Consider the following 19,469-nt stretch of genomic DNA (forward strand, 5'->3'; position numbering starts at 1 on the left):
TTGGAACCTAGCTACAAGACAGGAACAAACCTAAAAAAAATGTATTTTCACCCATGCAGTCACAGAAATAATGACATTTGATGACAGTGTTTGCAGATGGCTTTTCAGATTTGTAGTTTCCTTGAAAATTAATTTCACACAATGAATTATTTAGCAGAGCTATTAATAACCATAGCAGATAATAAATGAGATATGGTTTAATAAAGCAATGTGATAGTATCATATTTTCTTAGCAACAAAGAACAATAATCTGGGCTATTCAAAGACTCTTATTCATTACCCTATGCATCAGCTATGCATCTGAAGAAATAATATTTCCATTTATCAGATAGATGTAAAAAAAAACCAAAAAATCCTCTTTGACTGGTGAAAGTTAGGCAATTTATGTAAAGAGCCAGTACCAGGATGTACCACATAACAAAACTGCCTTAAAACTACTCCCATTTCCCAGGCTATGAAATACAATCCACAGGAAAAATCAGATTGATTGCATGATCCTTCTGCAGCAGCCAGAACAGTCACCTGTGAAGAGGTTATAGAACAGCTGTAGGAGAGTTAGCCAATTGGCACAGAAAATGCTGCAGGAGTTAAATTTAGGCTTGATGGGCACTGCACAATGGAAGGGTTGTGCTGTTGATGCTGCTGTATCTGACACTCCATCTGTCTCTAATCCAGAGGACTCTCCTGTAGCCAACATCTGCACTGCTCACTTTGTAGTGAGGGCTTCTGTGTTCTTTTCTGCTGACAAAAATCCCCTTATATCACATACTTTTAATAGCTTCCTTATCTCTCACAAGTGTGACTAATAATACCACAACCATGATGTCTTATTAGGAAATTGGTTTCCTTGTCTCTGCTTTACTCCTTTACAGCCCACCCACCTTTTTTTAACACCCCTCTTCTAACCCATAAAGCAGTTAAACACTTTAAACAACCTTCCACTACATGGCTTTGCTTCACTTTTGATGAAAGGCAGTTGTCTGAACATGTGAATTAGATAATTTCTTCCCATCTAAAAATACAAACAGATTTCAGCAAAGCATTCAACACCCCAAATGCCTTTTTAAAAATAAGCAAGAAGTACTCAAAAGAATCCTGAAGCACCTAGTCCAGTGTAGGAAGTCTCCCCTGGACTGGTGATATTTATCTTCCCAATTCACCAATATGCATGAGGGAGCCCTGCTCTCCTAGAGATGGCTGAACACCTGCCTGCCCATGGGAAGCAGTGAATGAATTCTTGTTTTGCTTTCCCTGTGTGCAATTTCTGCTTTCCCTATTGACCTGTGCTTATCTCAACCTGTGACTTTTCTAGCTTTTTCCCTTCTGATTCTCTCCCCAGTCCCACTGGAGGGGGAGTGAACAAGCAGCTGCCTGGGGCTTGGGCAGATCCACCACTGAGAACATCTCCCATTCCAGGCTGGCACTTTCTATTCAAAATGAATCTCCTCAGTGAAAGGATAGCACTCAGCTGAGGAGCACACTCCTTCATCAGTCATTGAACAAATTATCTGCAGAGAGGTGCAGCTGCTTGTCTGCCTGTGAGAGAGCAGCCCTGCTTCCTCAGCCTGAGAAAAGGATCCATGACACATCCAAGTCTCTTTCAAGGCAGCTTTATTTCTCAGTACTCAAATATAAGCACAGCATGAAAGAGCACAGCTTCTCAGCCCATACTTGACCAGTGCTTTTAGAAGCATCTTTCCTTCAATTCCTCCACTTGAGTATGTTCTTCAGCAGCCTATCTCTGTTCAGGGCCTCACCCTTTCTAGCAGAGAGGGTTAACAGAAGGGTGTCGGGTCATCCAAGGTCTGTGGCCTTTTTTAAAAGGCATGGGGCCCTGCCAGGGAACAGCTCTAATGCAATTCAAACACTACATGTTTCCAGGTTCTCTTTTTTTCTGGTTACAAATGGCCTGAATGTTAAAAACCTCTCCTGATCTGTGGAGCTCACCCTGATTTTTAGGAGCCTGTCTGTATCCTGCTTTTACTGGTTTGGAACTGAACTCCAAGTCCTGAAAGGAGAGATTCTCATGCAGAGCATCTACACCCTTGTTTGTACCCTGTTACTGATTTGAGAATTGAACTCCCTACCAGATATATCCCTGTATCTTCAAGTGCCCACACAGCTTAAAAAAATCTGGACACCAAATGGCCACAGATTTGCTTCACCATCTCTATATAACCCTCCTTTTTGCTGTATTTTTTTATGCTTTGCTCTGGAGAGGTAGATTTAAATGCACTGCTATTGTAGGACTGGGCAAAGAGGAAAATCAAAATACCAACAAAATACTGCAAGACTCAGAATGTAAATGCAATGAGCAACTGTACAAGTGCACTTGAAAATTGAGATCAGAATTTATTCCATTTAGCAAACAAAACCTGCATTCCTTTAGGCAGAAATGTTCTTCCACAGTAAGGAGAAAACACTTGGTTCCCAGTCTGTAAGCTTACAGGTCCTGCACATCAATGTAGTGCATCTGAAGTGGTGTTAGTGAGGGAAGAAAACTGCCTACTTTCTCTTAAGCCTCCTGTCAAATGCCATTTTTGAAGGGAAAATGTGCACAGCTGCTTGCTTCCCCAGCCCAGAAAGCCTCAGCACTCCACCTAAGTCTCTTCACAGCACAGTTTCAGCTTCCAGCATAAATCTCAGATAAACCACCTAACAAAACCATTTCCCAGTCCAGCCAGAGCTACAGTCCTTGACATTCATCTCTGCAATTTTATTGCAGGAGTCCTCTCTCCTTTTGTGATGGCTTTAAAGGGAACATTCAGCACTTCTCAGCTAAGCCCGAGGAATGCTGCACCTAAACGGGAAAGCTGATCTATATTAACCCTATAGCTGCATCATTATCTCCTATTCAAAAGCAGGAATGCAAAGTACAAAGGCAGGAAACAACGTTCAAGAAGGGCTGTAGGGTCTCAATTCCTCATCCATCTGCAGAGTGTTCCCCAGTGATAGCAAGTCCTTCAGACCACTTACCTTTTCTCCTCTTCACTGCAGTCTGAGCACAAGATCCTATCAGTGGCTACATGCACAGAAGTAGCTCTAGAAAAAGTATTTAAGGCTCTTCAGCAGTTGCAGAGTCAGCTATCCCCCCCAAGGGGCTCTCAATTTGAATGCGTGCTATAAATTAGAAAATATTTCTGTGCAGTCTACTAGTAACAGGCATATTGATCTTGCTTGAAAATTGTTGCTCTGCATCACCACTGCATTTTGCATACTATGGATACAGACAGCAATATATTTAAATTTACTCTGGATCTCAAATACATGCCAGCAGGCAGCACACAAACAAGGAAACCAAAGACCTTGGATTATGTATTCGATTTTTAGTCACAAATTTCCTTTCCAAATGCACACTTGGTAAATTAGCCTGAAGTACCTTCAAATGCAGCCTCCAACAACAGCTTTGTAAGAAGAAGATTTGACTACTGCTTTATCAGTTTGAAGCCTTCATTAGAGAATGACAGGTCAGAAATGACCCACAGAAATGTTGCCACGGCAGTGAGTTTCCTATGTGGCCCAGTGAGAGAAGTCCAATGGACTGCTGACCAGCCACATTTTCCAGGGTCATGTAGTCTGCTCCAGTATTATATCTTAGCACCTCCAAGTTCTTGCTCCCAGGCAGAGCTGGAAACTTCAGCCCTACCAGAGGCTTAGCCCATGGGCTCAGAAAAGGACTGAAAGCACTTGAATTGTCCTTGCTGTGGCCATTGCTGCCTGCCAATTTCTGCTCCCAAGGTGTGAAGCCCACTGCTCAGCAGCACTTCTCATACTCCTCATTATGTCGCATAACTCTGACTGGAAGTCGGGAGTAAAGAAGCAAGGAAGCTACAAAAATAACTGGAAATACACATTTTTAAGTTCTCAGACCTAAAATCACTTGGAAACTCTGGAGCAGAAGAGTGCTCTGGTTATTCTGAAAACCCTTTTCAGACCTCCTCCTCCAAAAGCCACAATTTTTACATGATCCAAAGTGCAACAATCCTGCTATCCCTTCTCATCTCAGTGTCACAATGACAATCAGTAAGGGAACTCCAGCTTTTAAAGATGTTTGGGTGCAACTGGAAAACAGGAAGTACTTCTTAGGTGCTTTGAGAAAGGCAAAAAAAACTATGGTAAAGTTCAGAAGCTTAGCTAGACTTCCCAGATATCTTGTTTTTAACCAAGCATCTAATTAAAATCCACAATGCTGTAACCATGCTAATTTGAAGATTATTTGGTGCTAATAATATGGAAACACACAGCAAATCATTGCCTGAAGATTAGTCACAAGTAAACACAATAGAAAAAAAACCTGCTCTGCATTCCATTCTTTCATTCATTCATAAAGTGTAGTTTAGTTTAAATTCTAAGCATGTTTATATTTTTGTAGTATACTTTGAAATAAGAATGATTTTTTAATATCCTGAGACTTCATTAAACCTGCTCTTCGGTGATTAATGCATGCTGTGAAGTGAGGAGTGCGTGCTATTTGTGAAATGTATATCAGACAAACAGTTAAACTCTTACCATGTTTAGAAACTTTGTCAGCAATAACAATTTACTATCTGGGCACTTAACCACTACCTTAGTGTCTCAAGAGCCTTATTTTAGCTTCTTAGAAACAGAGAAAACATTACAGCTGTCCATGCCTGGAGGAAACACAAGCTGGCAAACATACCACTGTTTTGAATTCAGACACTTGCCACAGCAGCCAGTCTTCGTTGAGAGTGTACAGGGCTTTGCAAGTTATTGCGTCAACAGGTCCTTTGTTTATCCTCTGATTGAGGGTTGTCACCAGCAAATAGAAAGGTTCACCAATTGTCTCCTAGGTCAGGCAAAAAATACAAGAAACATGTATTTTTGCAATCATTAAATGCGCATGAATAACTGGAAAAAAAAATGAAGTGTAACAAATGGTGTTATTTCCTTTTAAGTAACTCATTAACTTGCAATTAGAAAAGAAAATCCCTCCAAGCAGATTTATCTAGTTATTGTTTAACCTCCATCTTTTGCTTTTCAGTGTGAAAGTCTCATGCAAATAGCAAGGGACATCTGGAGTGAGTGGCAAGATAGCTCACAGCCCCTTGCTGTGCACAAGCACACTACAGACAAGCTGCTCCTTCTCCACCTGGCAGACACTTCCTAGTTCCACCAAAGAGTGGGTGGGGGGTGAGACATGCACATGTTCACATGCATACTTCAGCTACTTCTTCCATTTCCAGTCTTTTGAGAAAACAAGCTAACAACTAGTTTCCTTTTGAATTGGTGTCTCCCCTTTTTGTCTCTGAAAAATGTCTTGGTAGCAAGCTGGTGGGACTTACCCTGGTGTATCAGCAAAAGAGGAAATGAAACTGGGGATTTCCTCTCCTGCCTTACCCCAGGGCTCAGGAAAGCACCTGAGAAAGGAAGGATGTGCCTCTATTTCCACATGACACCATTCCTGCAGCCCGGCTAAGGCGTCTCACCAGCACAGCTCTGTAAAATGTCTGGTGTATGGAGAACATATCTCTGACAGCTCCTCAGCACTCTCCTCGGTTCCAGGAAACCACTGTGAACTGCTGAGCCTCAAACAATTCTGCTGCTGTATTAATGTAAGCAGTGATGAGAGTGATATCAACAGTGTGATAGCATCATGTTGATAAGAGAGACAGGAAGAGTAACCAAGCACTGAAACCAACAACAAAGTGCTATCAAGTTACTAAAAGAAGCAAATATTAAAATGAAACGAAATGCTTATTTTGTTTTCATTTGAAGTAATTTAGATCTTGAAATCTGCAATACTGCTTGGAGGCTGAAAAGTTTGCAAAGAAGTTTAGTTTTCCAAAGGATGATATTCCTTAAATCTCCATTTCTTGGTAGCTTTGCAACCCCTTGCATAGATGGGTACCACTGCATTCTGTCAAGTGTATCAGTCTTTTAATATGATCACAACAGATCTCACTGGGCTGAAATGTCTGGTATGAGCAAAGGATACGCTGAAATTACAAAATTACCCAAATCTTGCCCAAATACATGACATGATCATTGCTTGGAGATGTGCTCTTTTCCTGCAGTCCACTGATGACAGCCAGCTAAGCCACCTAAACTAGAAGAGTGCTCACTCATAATGTTAAATGCTAGACTGAATGCTTTAAACTGATCCCTCTGACAGTTCCTATGGAAAAAATCAATTCAAGAAATTCTCTGCATATCTCATGTAGTGAAAAGGTGTACACATACCCGCAGAAACCCAGAAAGGCAGACAGACATCCAGTTTGTCAGCAATTTTTCTACCACAGATTCAGTTCGTCTGAGCAGGAGCTTAGGCTGCACATTGCTCGATTGCTCCATCAAGTCCCTTGTCAATACTTCCAAAATATGAGTCAGATAAACTAGCTTCGTTTGCAGTGCAATAGTCAAGAAGGATGCAAACAAGCACCTGTGGGGGCAAAAAAAGAATGCTCTAATTCTGGAATTTCTCTTCCCAGTCATCTTTAATAAATGAAACACACTTTAGTGCAGCTCATATCCTAAATTCTTCCTCCTTAGGCACATAAATTGTCCACTGTTCTCTAGAAAAATATTAAAAATTCAAGTCCATCTGCTCTTGTGATTATTTTTTAAACACAGAATGTGTGTCTCTAAATTTAATTTTGCAGAACAACACCTGCTCCAGTGACAGAACATTTCTAAACTGTAGAACTGTTGATCTAACTGCAGGAAGTGTTTACAGTTTTCAACTGAGGTTCCCTGCTCCTTTGCCTCTTTGTTTATATGTACAAACATTCCAATTTCTCTTTAATTGCTTGTTTTAATGGCAATGTTTTTTCTTCCTCAGTGAGTACAGATGGAGAAGGAAAAATGCTCCAGAGTACTGCAAATTTGTTTTGCAAAAACTACCAAATACATTTGTGTGCCACAACCCATGTTGTTTCTTCCTGCTAATTCTTTTCCTTGAAGATGATAAGCATAATCATACTATACCTGTCTTTCACAGAGAAATTTTTCTGCTTTTCAAGGGTGTGAATGAGAGTAACAAGAAAGTTCTTGTTACAAATTAAAGCATGCAACATGTTGAAGCTTTCATCCTTGCTCGTTTGGTCTCTGCTCTGGAATAGTTAAACAAAAATAAGCAAACTGTAGTTTGGCTATGATGGATTCTTAATGCTCATAAAAAAATTGAAAGAAACATATGGGATAAGATCCTGGCCTCATTCAAATCAGTGGGAATTTTGCATTTATTTAAGGTGTCTCAGGATTTTACCAAAAATGCATTTATGTTTGTGTACAACACAGAATATACACATGCAGAGCATACATTTTCTGCCCTATACACAAAGCAATGCCAATAGTTAAGTTTGCCCATCATTTCCCATGATGAGATTCTGTTTTATCTAAGTAAGTGAAATACACATTGGATAAGAGCACCTTACACTTCAAACTCCTTTTACATAAAAACCCATGTAACCCCCCTCATGGAGGAAAGGGAACATGCTGAAAATGCAAGCTGATGTGTTCTAGGACAACACTGAGAGAAGGGATACAATCACTCTTGAAAAAAAAAAATTAAATAAGGCATATCACACTACATCGGCTTACCTGGGGCATTTCTTCACTGAAGATGGATGCAAAGCCTCCTGACTAAAATATAAGGGGATATTTATCATTCACAAGTACACCAGAAGTTTCTAACACGTGTATGTTTAACACACCAAGCATGTTCCTGATACTACTCAAAACAAAACAGTGGAAATGTCGACTTCTAGCAGATACAATATAAAAACTCTACACAGTGACTTCTGTACAGGTGCTACCAAAGTTCCCTGGAAAGTGAACTCTCAAAAATGACCTGGTATCATCTTCAATGCGCTGTGTGTGTTACTCATGCTGCTGAGCTGCACTAGCACAGCACTCAGCCAAGGCTCCCCAGGAAGAGCTGTGTGTCACTGTCATGTGCAAATGTGCTGGTGTGCAAGGGGGGCTGCAGGCTGCATCCTTCCTGGCTGGCACTGATAGCCTTGGGTGACAGGGCTGCTGTTAACCAAGTGACACTTGAGCTCATCTGCCTCCATTCATTGCAAGGCACCCCATGAATAGTCACTAATGAACTCGCCAGGACGTCCATGCTGGCAGTCTCCACTGAGGCACAGGTGCCACCACACATCCAGTCCCAGCAAAAGCTCTCACACAAAAGAAAGCTCCCAGTTCTCAAACACCTTGTCAATGCCTCTTGAGCAACAGATCTACAGCATTTACTGTCATCTGCTTTATCTGTCATGCTGGCAGCCCCTGGTTTCCTTACAGAACCACAGAATGGTTTGGGTCATAAGGGACCTTCATGATTATCTAGTTCCAACCCCACTGCCCTGGGTAGGGATATCTTCTACTGGACCAGGCTACATAAATCCAATCTAGCATTGAACATTTCCAGGGATGGGGCACCTACAACTGCTCTGGACAATTTGTTTCAGGGCCTCATCACCATCATGATAAGAAATTTCTTCCTTATGTTCAATTTAAGTTTATTATCTTTCAGTTTAAAACCATGAGCCCTTGTCCTACTGCTACAGAGCCTGGTAAAAAGTCTGTCTCCATCGTTCTTACAAGCCCCATTTTAACTGAAAGGCTGCCTTCCTTTCTGAAGGCTGAACAAGAACATCTGGCTCAGACATTCTTCACAGAAAAGGTGTCCCAACCTTCTGAGCATTTTCATGCCCCTCCTCCGGACCTGCTCTAACAAGCCCGTGTCCTTCCTGTGCTGGGGAGCCTCAGAGCTGGATGCAGTGCTCCAGGTGGGGTCTCACAGGGCACAGAGGGAGAATCACCTCCCTCAGCCTGCTGGCCATGCTTCTTTTTGATGCAGCCCTGGCTATAATGGACTTTGGGCTGTGAGCACACACTGGCATCTCACATCTAATCTTTCATCTACATATCTGATTGTTCATCCCTCCTTTTCCTCATTCATCCTGCTCTATTCTACCTTACCAAACTGTTCTCCCTCTTCCTCCACTGGCTATTCCCATTTCTCCAGACCTTCTTTAGCAAGTCCAACATCAACTACCAATAAAAGACACACACACATGTAGAGTGAAAGAACCAGAACTGTGTTAAAGGTTAAAAATGCCTGAGAACAGGGAACAAGGATTGGAGCATTAAACCAAACAATGTGTGAAACTCAGGGAAAACAGAAATAAAAAGACAAATTTAACAAGCAAAGCAAAAATCAGGCTTAGCAAGCATCAAGAACATTTTAAGAGTAGATATAATATCCATTTAAGACCAGAAGCACTAAAAGCTATTAAGCCAGATCAAATATAGAAAACTGAAGCAGTGGGAAGCAAGACTCTCAGAACAAAGATGGGGTGGATCACTCTTCATTTTAGGTATGGGAGTCCCTCTTTAAGCAGCTTGTCCCATCCTAAGGGAGATGCCTCAGACAAATGGGATGAATTGTTTTCTTGAGCTGCCCATCTCTGCACTGACTACAGAAGATGCTCAGTCAACAGCTTCAATTTCCATGCTAAAACAGCTGAGACAAAGCCCATCAATCACACTGGAGAGCACAAAGAGTGCAATATGGACACCATTCAAACACATGTGGTTAGTGAAGGAAGTGGTGGTTTGTCACTTTGACCCTCCTGTCAACCCTTCTGACACTCAGCTGCAATATATACCCCACTGGCTTTTCTGATCTTCTATAATATTTGTTCAGTGGAGCACTGCTTTTCTGCCACATTCTTACAGCACAAGGCATGTTTGGACACTACTGCAATGTAAACAGTAAGTACTTGGCAGAAGAAATTGGTATACAACAGTTTAAGTAAGTTGCCTGACACTGTATGTTTGCAGAGAGCTAACAGTAGCAAGTGTACCTTTGTGGGATAAGTGTTTCAAACTGAGACTAAATCCAACTGAAATAATTTCCAGGATGTGCAGTGGCATGAGACTCACCGAGGCAGAACAGGAGCCCTTCCCATTTTTACTTTACAGACTGCAGCATAGTGGCAAATTTTATACCTTTTTTCTTAACTTTTTATTTGCATAGAGCACAGCATTTCCACTGAGTCAGCTTCCACAGACTATTACTGTTTTGACACGGGGAAGTATAGGAAAAGGTACATTCTTAAGAATAAAATGCTATTTCAATGCTAATATGCCTGGTAACAAAACAAACAGAAAGGAAAGAGATACAGGAAGTAAAGTTTCTTTTCCACTTTCTTCAAACCACCTGGTGACCCTCTAAAAATTAGGCTGGGGGCATAACAGTAGTACCAGCAGAGATATTCCCTTTGGTGTGAGAACTGGACTCACACAATACAGAGATTTTGCATATGTAATTGCTAAATATTATTCTGCTTTGGTGTCTGGTATTTGGTTTTAAGCAAATACCAAAGCCCTGATTCTGCAGTAGCACATGTATTTAACTTTATCACAATGAGCCTTTGCTAGGATCACAAACAGCAATGAAGTGAAGCAGTGTGCAGACAAGAGTGCAAGACCTGGCTGCAGCAGTGATGGGTAATACATGAAGCCTGGTAGATAATTCACATCCATACCAGTTATGCCCTAAACTAACCAAGCTGCTACTTACTGGTGCCAGTCATACAGGAAAATATCACCAGTGGGGATCACAGCTTCTGCCAATTGGATAAATGCTCGTAAGTACTGGTTACCCTCACGGTATTAATATTGAAAGCTGTGGCAAAGGCACTTATCAGCCTCATAATGCCACTATGAGGCTGATAATGGCATTATGAGGCTGATAATGCCACACAGGCAAAAAAAAATTAGTTAGAGAAGTAAAACATTCAAGAGAACATCTGATGCAGTGGCCAAACTGCTTCAACAAACACTGAAAATATCTGCCTCTAAACAGGAAAGCACGTAACTACTCATGTCATTTCTAAGCATTTGAGCTGCACCCCTTTGAATCAACATCTTACCATTTCTGTCACCACCTTGGTGTAGAAAGTCAGCACCATCTTAGAGCCATTTCTTCATCCCACAAATCTAATTAGGAAGTGTCATGATGTTAGCTAGCATGTTAGCTGGCCTGACTGTTACTTCAATTAGCTATAGCATTGGAAGTGAAAGCATGGGAACAAAAAAGAGCAATGGATAAATTATAGCTTAGTTAAGATGGCCTGAAAGGCAAGCAGCTCAGTGAGGCTGAACAAAAATAAATGAACACACACAACCCTTGAAAATTCAAGAATATTGCTTGATCTACAGCACAAAGGCTTGGCTAAATATAGAGATATATTTAAGTGTTGTTTGGTAATTCTTAATTTAAGAAAAGTTTCTTGTGAGAACAAAGTGCAATTACTGTGTAGTATTTCCTTTAGTTATTTGATCCTGACCTTCCTCAATTTTTTACTATTAGTCAGGGCTGACAACTGAAAGACTTGTAAATATTTACCTCTGGAAAGAAAGTTCTAAGAGCAAAGTGTTTGTAGTCAAGGAAGGGAACCGTTCCAAAACTGTCCACCACATCTAATTCATCCATCTGCAGTTCAGCAAATCCTGAAAAAGCACCCCCCCATCCCCACCCAGAGAGTTAGTTTAGTTGACACAAAAACACAATTATAACTTGGCCCCAGTAGATATTCCTTCAAAAACAGTTTTCAGGGAAAAGGGGCTGTTTTAACAGCTGAAGCTCCGAGGAGCTGGAAAGTAGCAATCTACTTTTTTGTTGAAGGAAATACTACATGCAATCCTATTAGCTCAGTGCTATCTGCTACTGCAGTGCTTACACTATTAAACAGCAACTCTGATACAACACAAAAATATTCTAACAGTTACAAAAGGAAAATGTTTATATCATGTGAGCTTCTTGACAGTTTCAGTTCAGAAAATATGCTGCAGACCTACCCTCACGTATTTCCTTACGAATCTCATACTCCAGCAGCTCAAGTTGCTGACTCTGTTTACGAGTTAACTCTTTGGATTTGTATCTAGTAACTATGAATGCCGCTAAAAAGAAGAGAAAAAGACTCTGAGTACAGAAATCACAGAACAGAAAACTCCTATACAAGACATAATTCATTATCAAGAAACACAAAGATTAATGTACATTTGCACAATTAGTGTTTTATTGTTGTCCCTGTACCCATGAGCCCTAGTTATCTGGATCTATATATACCCCAATCTTTAGAAAAATCATTCCTTTTAACAAGGTCTTGAATTGTCAACCCAACTTTATTTGAAAGTGCAGCATATCCTGTTATATACAGCCTGCACAGTGAGACACAGACTCTAACAACCACTTCTACTAATAGCAACGTACTTAAGGTAGCACTGATTAAACAAAAAAATCAGTTGAACAGAAAATCCACTTACAAATTGTTAACTTTTCTAAAGCTTATTTAGAGAGAATAAAGGCGTGACATATGGCTCCTTTTTAAAATGAACTTTAAAAAAAGCAATCAACCAAATGAACAAATCCCTATACTTATTAAAATAAATAGAAGTTTATCAAATATATAACCAGGTAAAAAGACACATTAAAAAAAATGGAGCACCAGGAAGAGAAGGGGATAACTATTTACCTCCCTCAGTTTAGTAATGACCCACAAATTCATGAATCATCCAAATGAGACTGGGCAGAAACACCACAAACACTGACTGAGGATAAGCAGTTTGTTAGGGTACATCTGCCCCAGGGACAGGAGGGTAGCTGAGCTCTGACAGCTGGAAGGGACCAAGTTGTGACTCGAGGATGTCAGTTCTGTGGCTTGCTTCATGAAGTGAAAGTGAGTAATCCCAGCAGAACAGACAGAAATGTTACTGTCTTCTAACATGCTCGTGATGTGCTGCAGTCTGACAACTCAGATTTCACCACCAGAACAGAGTTAACTTTGTCCACTTTTATTGGGAACAGGGCAAAAACATCAGTCTGTTTGTGACAGTTCCAGACATGAGTATGTGCAGTGTCTATGTCCTGATCACACCCTCCAGCAAATCAAAAGCTGATAATACATTATTGTACTTACCTATAATGACACCCACCACAATAGGTAGTAAAATAAGAACATATAAATATATGTGTGATGATGTTGGTTTGACTTCATGCTCAAAATTTCCTAGTTTGACCTGAAGAAAAGCAATGGCTGTGTTAATAGAGGACAGGCATTATATCAGTGCTTAAAATGACATCTAATGTATTTTTAAAAAAGTATTTAAAGCACATAAGGACAATGGTAGATTATTTGGAATAACAGTAGAGGTTCATCAAAATGCACATGTACCAACATTAACTTAAATTTTACTGTATTTGATATTTAAGCAGGGTAACAGAGCAATGATGAAAAAATTGAGAAGTTCTCATGTACCACCAAATTTTGCCATGCTCTTGCTGCAAAGAAGAGCCTCAAATGAAAGGCAAGATCTGGCCTCCAGCTGGGCCAAGTGGCTGATGCACTCAGAGCTGCAGCTAAACATTTTGGCATTTTGAAACAAGGAAGTCATGTGTTTGCACTCACAGTGTTACTCTACTGAGCAGAAAAGTAAGATAAGACTCATAATAAGAATGAGGGAAGTAGAATTTTTTCAGACACACCTGGCCTACAGCCCTCTTCCCTATTTCTCTGAGGAAGTTTCAACCCCTTTATGTAGGACGTTGTTCCTGAGGGTCATTAAAAAAAATGCAACATACAGTACAGGTACAACATGTACATGAACATGTTACAATACATGTACAACATCCCCCAGCCATGGGCTTGGCAAAGGCAGGACAGGCATTAATTCTTAGGGATACAGGAAAGTGCTGAAGTCTGCCAAATGCCAAACTGAGGCATTTACCACTGATAATTATGGCAGGAGAAAATTCACAAAGGAGGATCTGAAAGAGGACTGCAAAAGCACATAAATAAAGGGTAGCTAAAGCTATAAACAGGCTAGACACAAAAATATGTTTTGGCACATAAAAAGAATACCACCAAGTGCCAGGGACAGAAATGATCTTGAGATAATTGAAAAGGAGGGTTGAGTTGAAATTATTTTGGGTTACAGCAGGGAAGGCAGAGATCTGGTGATTGCAATCAGTGGCTTGTCACAGGAGGTGAGCAGCCAGGGCAGCTGCAGACTGCCAAATGGAGACTCACATCACAGCTACACAGACACAAGCAAGCAAAAAACCCACAGGGCTGGAAGGACACAGCCTTTATATTTCTGGGGCTACAAGGAACAGAAGACAATGCAGATCTATTTCCTTCATCAAATGTTACTTTTTCCTCTGATGTTTCTATGTTTTCACAGTTCCTATGCAAAGCCCTTCTGGTCTGTGCCTTCCTAGGATCCCATTAGCCTTTTCCAAGGCTCAAATGCATTAGTGGCTAAATTCATTACCCATCCTGTGACTAATACATCTACTTTTCTAGACTTCTCATGTCGAAATGAAGATTTCCTAAAGCAGAAATTTCTTTTACTTATCCTTGTTTATTGAAAAGTGAGACAAAGCATTCACTTAATTATCTGCTTATATTTCAATTATCTTTATTCTTCACCATAAGCTTCTTATCTAGTGGTCTCATTTCTTTCCTTATCTTTTTTCTTGCTTATGAATCACAGGCTATGTAAGGTACACCTGAATTAATCCAGTTCCTATTCCTAAATTAATTTCATTTTTCTGCATGACATTATAAAACATTCTCTGGCCTGGTAATGCCTCTGAGCTTTATGTTAGCAGTGCATGCCTGATTTTTGTGTTCAAGTCAGTGGTGATATTAAAGAATATCTGTATGAATATCAGCATTGCCCAGAGCCAGCTCCCCACACACAGCATGTGATTTTTCTAACCCCTGGCAGCCTCATAATCACCATGTTAAATAGTTTACTGAATGACTTCCAGGTACATGTGATTTATAGCTTTTTTGTTGTTGAGGAAAACACTCATCGTAGAAAATGAAGATATCTAGCATGATCTGCTTTCATTAAAAGGATTTTGACAATTATCCCATTTTTCACTTACCTCCAGGTCTTTCATGAGTAATTCAGAATACATTCTCAAGTGTTACATAGAGCTAGGATTAAATCAGCAAGCCTCCATTTGCCTAGGGTTTGGGGGTTTTTCCAATTTAAAATACTGAGTTTTTATTTGCTGCTCTCCAGTCACACGTCTTCTGACCTCTGTTTTATTTAAAATCTTTCCTACTAAGCCTACATTGTCATGTGTCAGTTTTCCCTCGGTGCTGTGATGGGAATGATCCTGCTCCTGCTGTCTTGAGCCCTTTGATCTATCTGAATCTTCCTTCTGCCACAAGAATGGCATTTTCTTCTCTGACACCTTCATGCAGACTGATCATTCTGTCTTTGAACCCACACTCAATATCTTATTTCTTCTGGAAAACTAAGGCCAGAAATACATTTATTCTTGAGTCAAACTTATATTTTATATTCATCTTATCCTTTTTTCAGTGGCCCTACTTCTTCTATGATGATCTATTCATAAGGTTTTAAAAAATGTGAGGATTTGCTACTTCTGTATTTTTCTTATGTTGGAAAAAATTTAAAGGTACTAGAAGTGCTATGTTATATGGTAACTATTGCATTTGATTTGCTTCAGTAAAGTGCTGGCCTTTCTATGACAGTCACTTCTATGAAGTCTGCAGGATGAGCATGTGATAGAGCAGGGCAACACTGATTTTTAAATGCAGCACCAAACTCAGAAAGGCTTTTCCATGCCATAACTGGCTCAGATGGCAGGATCCACAGATGGGGGATCAGTTAAAAGTGATAAAAAATCAAGAATAGCTTGGTTAATCTTTACTATGAGCCATATGCCTTGAAGTCAATAGAGTTATTTCAGTTTTATACCACCATACACTGCAATAAGAGTCTGGCATAATTTTTCTCCTTCATAAATGGTAATCATAGCATTTAAAAAATTTGTATCTTCATCTTATTCATGGAGCAAATATCTTAAGCTGCAATTCAGCTTTGACATCCATGCTAATGTCCTTATATTTGGGCCTGGCTTTGTGCCACATGCTCAAAGCATCTTAGCTTTCCCAGTGCACATTGAATTCCACCCCATTTTTCATCTAGAAATGCCTTCTGTCTCACTGGTGATCCCTGAGACACATCCTTACCTACTTTAGCAGAACAAAGTGACTGGGAGAACACAATCCTCTTCCTCATGGCCAATGGAGAATTAGATTGCTTACAGATCTAAGACGAGGGGCTCTCCTGGAGACAGTGATGCTGTTCCAATGATGTCTGCTCTGCAGATTAGAGGTGTGACTGCTACTGCTCTCCTGGAGCTCAGCAGCAGCGAGTTCAGCTCTGCCTGCAAAGCTCACCTCTGCCACCACCCCACAGAAAATGAACTCAGGCCTGTCAGTGCACCTAGGCTAGGCAGGCATGCTTAGGCATGAGGAAGAAAACTGCACTACCAAGTACCACGACAGCACCAATGATACATTTCACTACTCTTGTATAAACATTCAAACGCTGCTGAATTGCAACAAAAGGGATTTCTACTTACAAAAACTTTCACAGTGGAAAAGTCAATCTTGTCGGTTCCTTCCCTTTTGAATTTGCACAGTATGGTGCTGCGGTCTGGCTTTTTGGTAATATTCTGGACACTGAACCATATCTTTTTGGTCTGTGCACCAGTCATATATAATAGATAAACCTCTACCTCCGTTTTAGAAATATTCAAGTTATCATTTTCTTTCTAGAGGGAAAAAATTGAAGGCAATGATCAGTCACTAAATACAGTAAGAAAAAAAATTTATTTCCAAGCACTATTTTAAATTAGGTACTGTAGTTTACTATTTCAAAACTTACATATATTTTTAATTCCAGATCAGGATCCAGTTCAGTGTGCAGCTGGTAGTTAATGAACACTGGGTCTGGGTGATAGTGTAATTTGACACAAGGTATGAAGGTAGTATCCACTTTTAACATCATATCAACAACTTTACCCTCTGTTGCATGGCTCAGGCTTGGTGTTAAATAATGATATTCAGATGCATTTCCAGGACACCTAGAGACCTAGAAATGCAATAGCAAAGCTCTCACAGTCATTAAATACTCAATAGTGGGTACAATCACAAACAGAGGCACTCAAATTTATTTTAATATCTTCCTGGCTTCACACAGCTACCTGCTAAACCTCTTCTCTGAGATCAGGGCTGCATGCAGAGCACCTGGAAAAATTTCTGTGTTGAGCTCATGTCTACCTTTAACTGCATTTGTCACACACTCTGCACACTGCTTTAAGGCTGATTGCTCACTGCTAGGGTAACTATTTCCTGAGAAATAGGAATGAGACAGGAATTGTGACAATGAATTTTCCTTCTTTCCCCTCAATGCAGGTGACAAGAGAAGAGTAAGACAAGCTCTCCAGCACTCCTAGGAATTTGCTCTTTCTAACTTAACTCCTGAGAGAAGGGGTTGCTACACTCATTGTAGCATTGGGTCATTGTTTACCCCATGGTGATTGTGCTGTCTTCTGGTCTCTGTGCTGCAAGGGTCAACAAAGTGCTTACCTCCTCACAGCCTTGGAGAAAGGTTGTGAGGTTTCATCCCAACCTCAGCTCCAGCGGGCTGCCCCTCACTGAGGCAGTGGTACCCCGTGGGCTTTCAGCACAGAGCCAGAGGGAAGCATAGCATCCCCTCCTCCAACACACCCAAATGTGGAGACTGGGGAGACTCAAAAGGGACAGATTTGTCCCTAGACCATAAAAAAAGCTCAGGGAATTATGCAGGAGAGCAGCTTATGTGTATTTGTGAGTCTGTACTAAGAATGTGTATAACTGTAATCCTGTAAGTGGTCATATTTATTTCAGCAGGGTGACTGACATGTCCGTGCAAAAGGTTGGAAATTATTGAGGTCTCTTCTCCTCAAACCTTAGGAAAACAACCTAATGCATCAAGAAACCTCTATCTGGTATTATAAAGGAGGTTCAGACTTACTGTGAGGTTTGATCTCTGGTCATCTGAAATAATCACACTGTCCACCACATTAAAATTTCTACCAGTTGTGGTAATTTTGCGACCCCCACTGCAAAAACCAAAGCAAAACAAAACACAAACAAACGTGGTGAGAAAGGGAGGTTAATATTATTTCTCTTCCCACAGACACATCCTGCATTAAGGTTTCAGCTGTGACTAAACTACTCAAGTGCATTTTGCTTTGGTAGCAGACAATATAATAAAGTCAAACTACAGAACAAGATAATTTGAGCTATACAGTGTACTTCCACTCTTTCCTCATAATATCATGGTAAATACTTTTGCTACCCCAAAACCACAGGACTTGACTGCACACACGTGCATACTCCTTTTCAGGGACTCTTCACCTTTTTTTTCTATTTATGCAGCCAAGGAACCCAGAAAGAGCGTTGTGGTGTTTCACTGCCCCAGCACAGCCCTGCCTTTGCTCAATTCTTGCTTCTTCAGGACAAACTCAGTGTGCCAGGCTCCTCACAGGAAACATTCTCGGTGGTGTTCAGACCATCTGTCTCAGCACACAATGCTGCTTGTGTCTGAGGGCTGTGGCTCACAGTCTCTGCTCTACAGAGTTGGAGTGGCTTAAGGTATTATTAATATCCAGCTGCCTGAGCTGCCTCTCACCTGGAGATGAGGGCATGCATCCTGGCTGCTTAGCTGCTGCAGCTGCCAGCCCAACCCATTCCCTCAAATCCTCACTTGACAAGATATCAGATTCAGAACGTGAGAACAGGTAAAAACTGTGAAAGCAGAGGGACAGGTGAAAGCTGTGCCAGAGAATATCTTTAAAACCACTGTAAGTCTTTCACCAGGTCTGAGTTTTCTGCAGAACACAGCAAAGGCTTGAAAAGGGCTCTCTTGGCTTTAGGGAATCATATTGTAAAGCAAGTCTGTGTACATCAGTGCAATGATGATTATTTTCACTTCACTTCCAATCCACTGATACTTTATACTGTTTCACAGATGAAGGCTATATTAGCATCAAGAAATCAAATTAATTGGAGTTAAAATTTCTGCTTTCCATGTTTTGGGTTTAGGTTTAGTAGGAATAGACTACTTTTGACTTCTGTAAAGGAGACCTGAGGTAGGCAGAAGTCTACAGAATCCATCTTGCAGCTACTATGACCCTATCTGTTAAATCACTTCACAGGCATAAATTTATCCAACACAAAGCTTACAGCAGTCTTCCAAGCTTGCTTCAGCTGCAGTCTGGCCAAGGAAGAAGGCTCATAATGGCTCAGTGCAATTACATTTGAATAAATACATAAAAAGTACAGGAAGACAAACTTACCTGATCCAGGAGGTATTTGGTGTAATTCTAGAACATGATGGCAGAGAAACATAATGCAGGGTCATTGGTGGTGAACATTTTTTCCCATTAGCCTGGATACATATACTTTTGGCCTCTTTACGTGTTGGTGGGAGAGCAAATGTCATTTGTGTATCATTTAGCACATTTCTGACTTTAATGCTGAAGAAGAAAGAAAACAAACACTGAAACACAAGATGCCACTTATTGGTGTTACTACATGAAGCCTATAGCCTACAGCAGG

General features: G+C 40.6%; 1 protein-coding gene across 1 annotated transcript in view; it reads right to left on the reverse strand.

The window, feature by feature from the left end:
• Positions 1 to 19,469, reverse strand: part of PLXNC1 (plexin C1) — a 69,446-nt gene that overhangs the window by 17,909 nt on the left and 32,068 nt on the right. The window contains exons 11-21 of the mRNA XM_058022779.1: positions 19,208 to 19,387; positions 17,881 to 17,968; positions 16,750 to 16,956; positions 16,445 to 16,636; positions 12,954 to 13,053; positions 11,833 to 11,934; positions 11,381 to 11,484; positions 7,561 to 7,602; positions 6,946 to 7,070; positions 6,202 to 6,400; positions 4,661 to 4,807 (exon numbers count right to left, since the gene is read on the reverse strand). Of these exons, the coding sequence (XP_057878762.1) occupies positions 4,661 to 4,807; positions 6,202 to 6,400; positions 6,946 to 7,070; positions 7,561 to 7,602; positions 11,381 to 11,484; positions 11,833 to 11,934; positions 12,954 to 13,053; positions 16,445 to 16,636; positions 16,750 to 16,956; positions 17,881 to 17,968; positions 19,208 to 19,387 (1,486 nt within the window). The remainder of the gene's footprint in view (positions 1 to 4,660; positions 4,808 to 6,201; positions 6,401 to 6,945; positions 7,071 to 7,560; positions 7,603 to 11,380; positions 11,485 to 11,832; positions 11,935 to 12,953; positions 13,054 to 16,444; positions 16,637 to 16,749; positions 16,957 to 17,880; positions 17,969 to 19,207; positions 19,388 to 19,469) is intronic.

Source organism: Melospiza georgiana, chromosome 4, assembly GCF_028018845.1.
Source record: "Melospiza georgiana isolate bMelGeo1 chromosome 4, bMelGeo1.pri, whole genome shotgun sequence".
NCBI classification, from domain to species: Eukaryota; Metazoa; Chordata; class Aves; order Passeriformes; family Passerellidae; genus Melospiza; species Melospiza georgiana.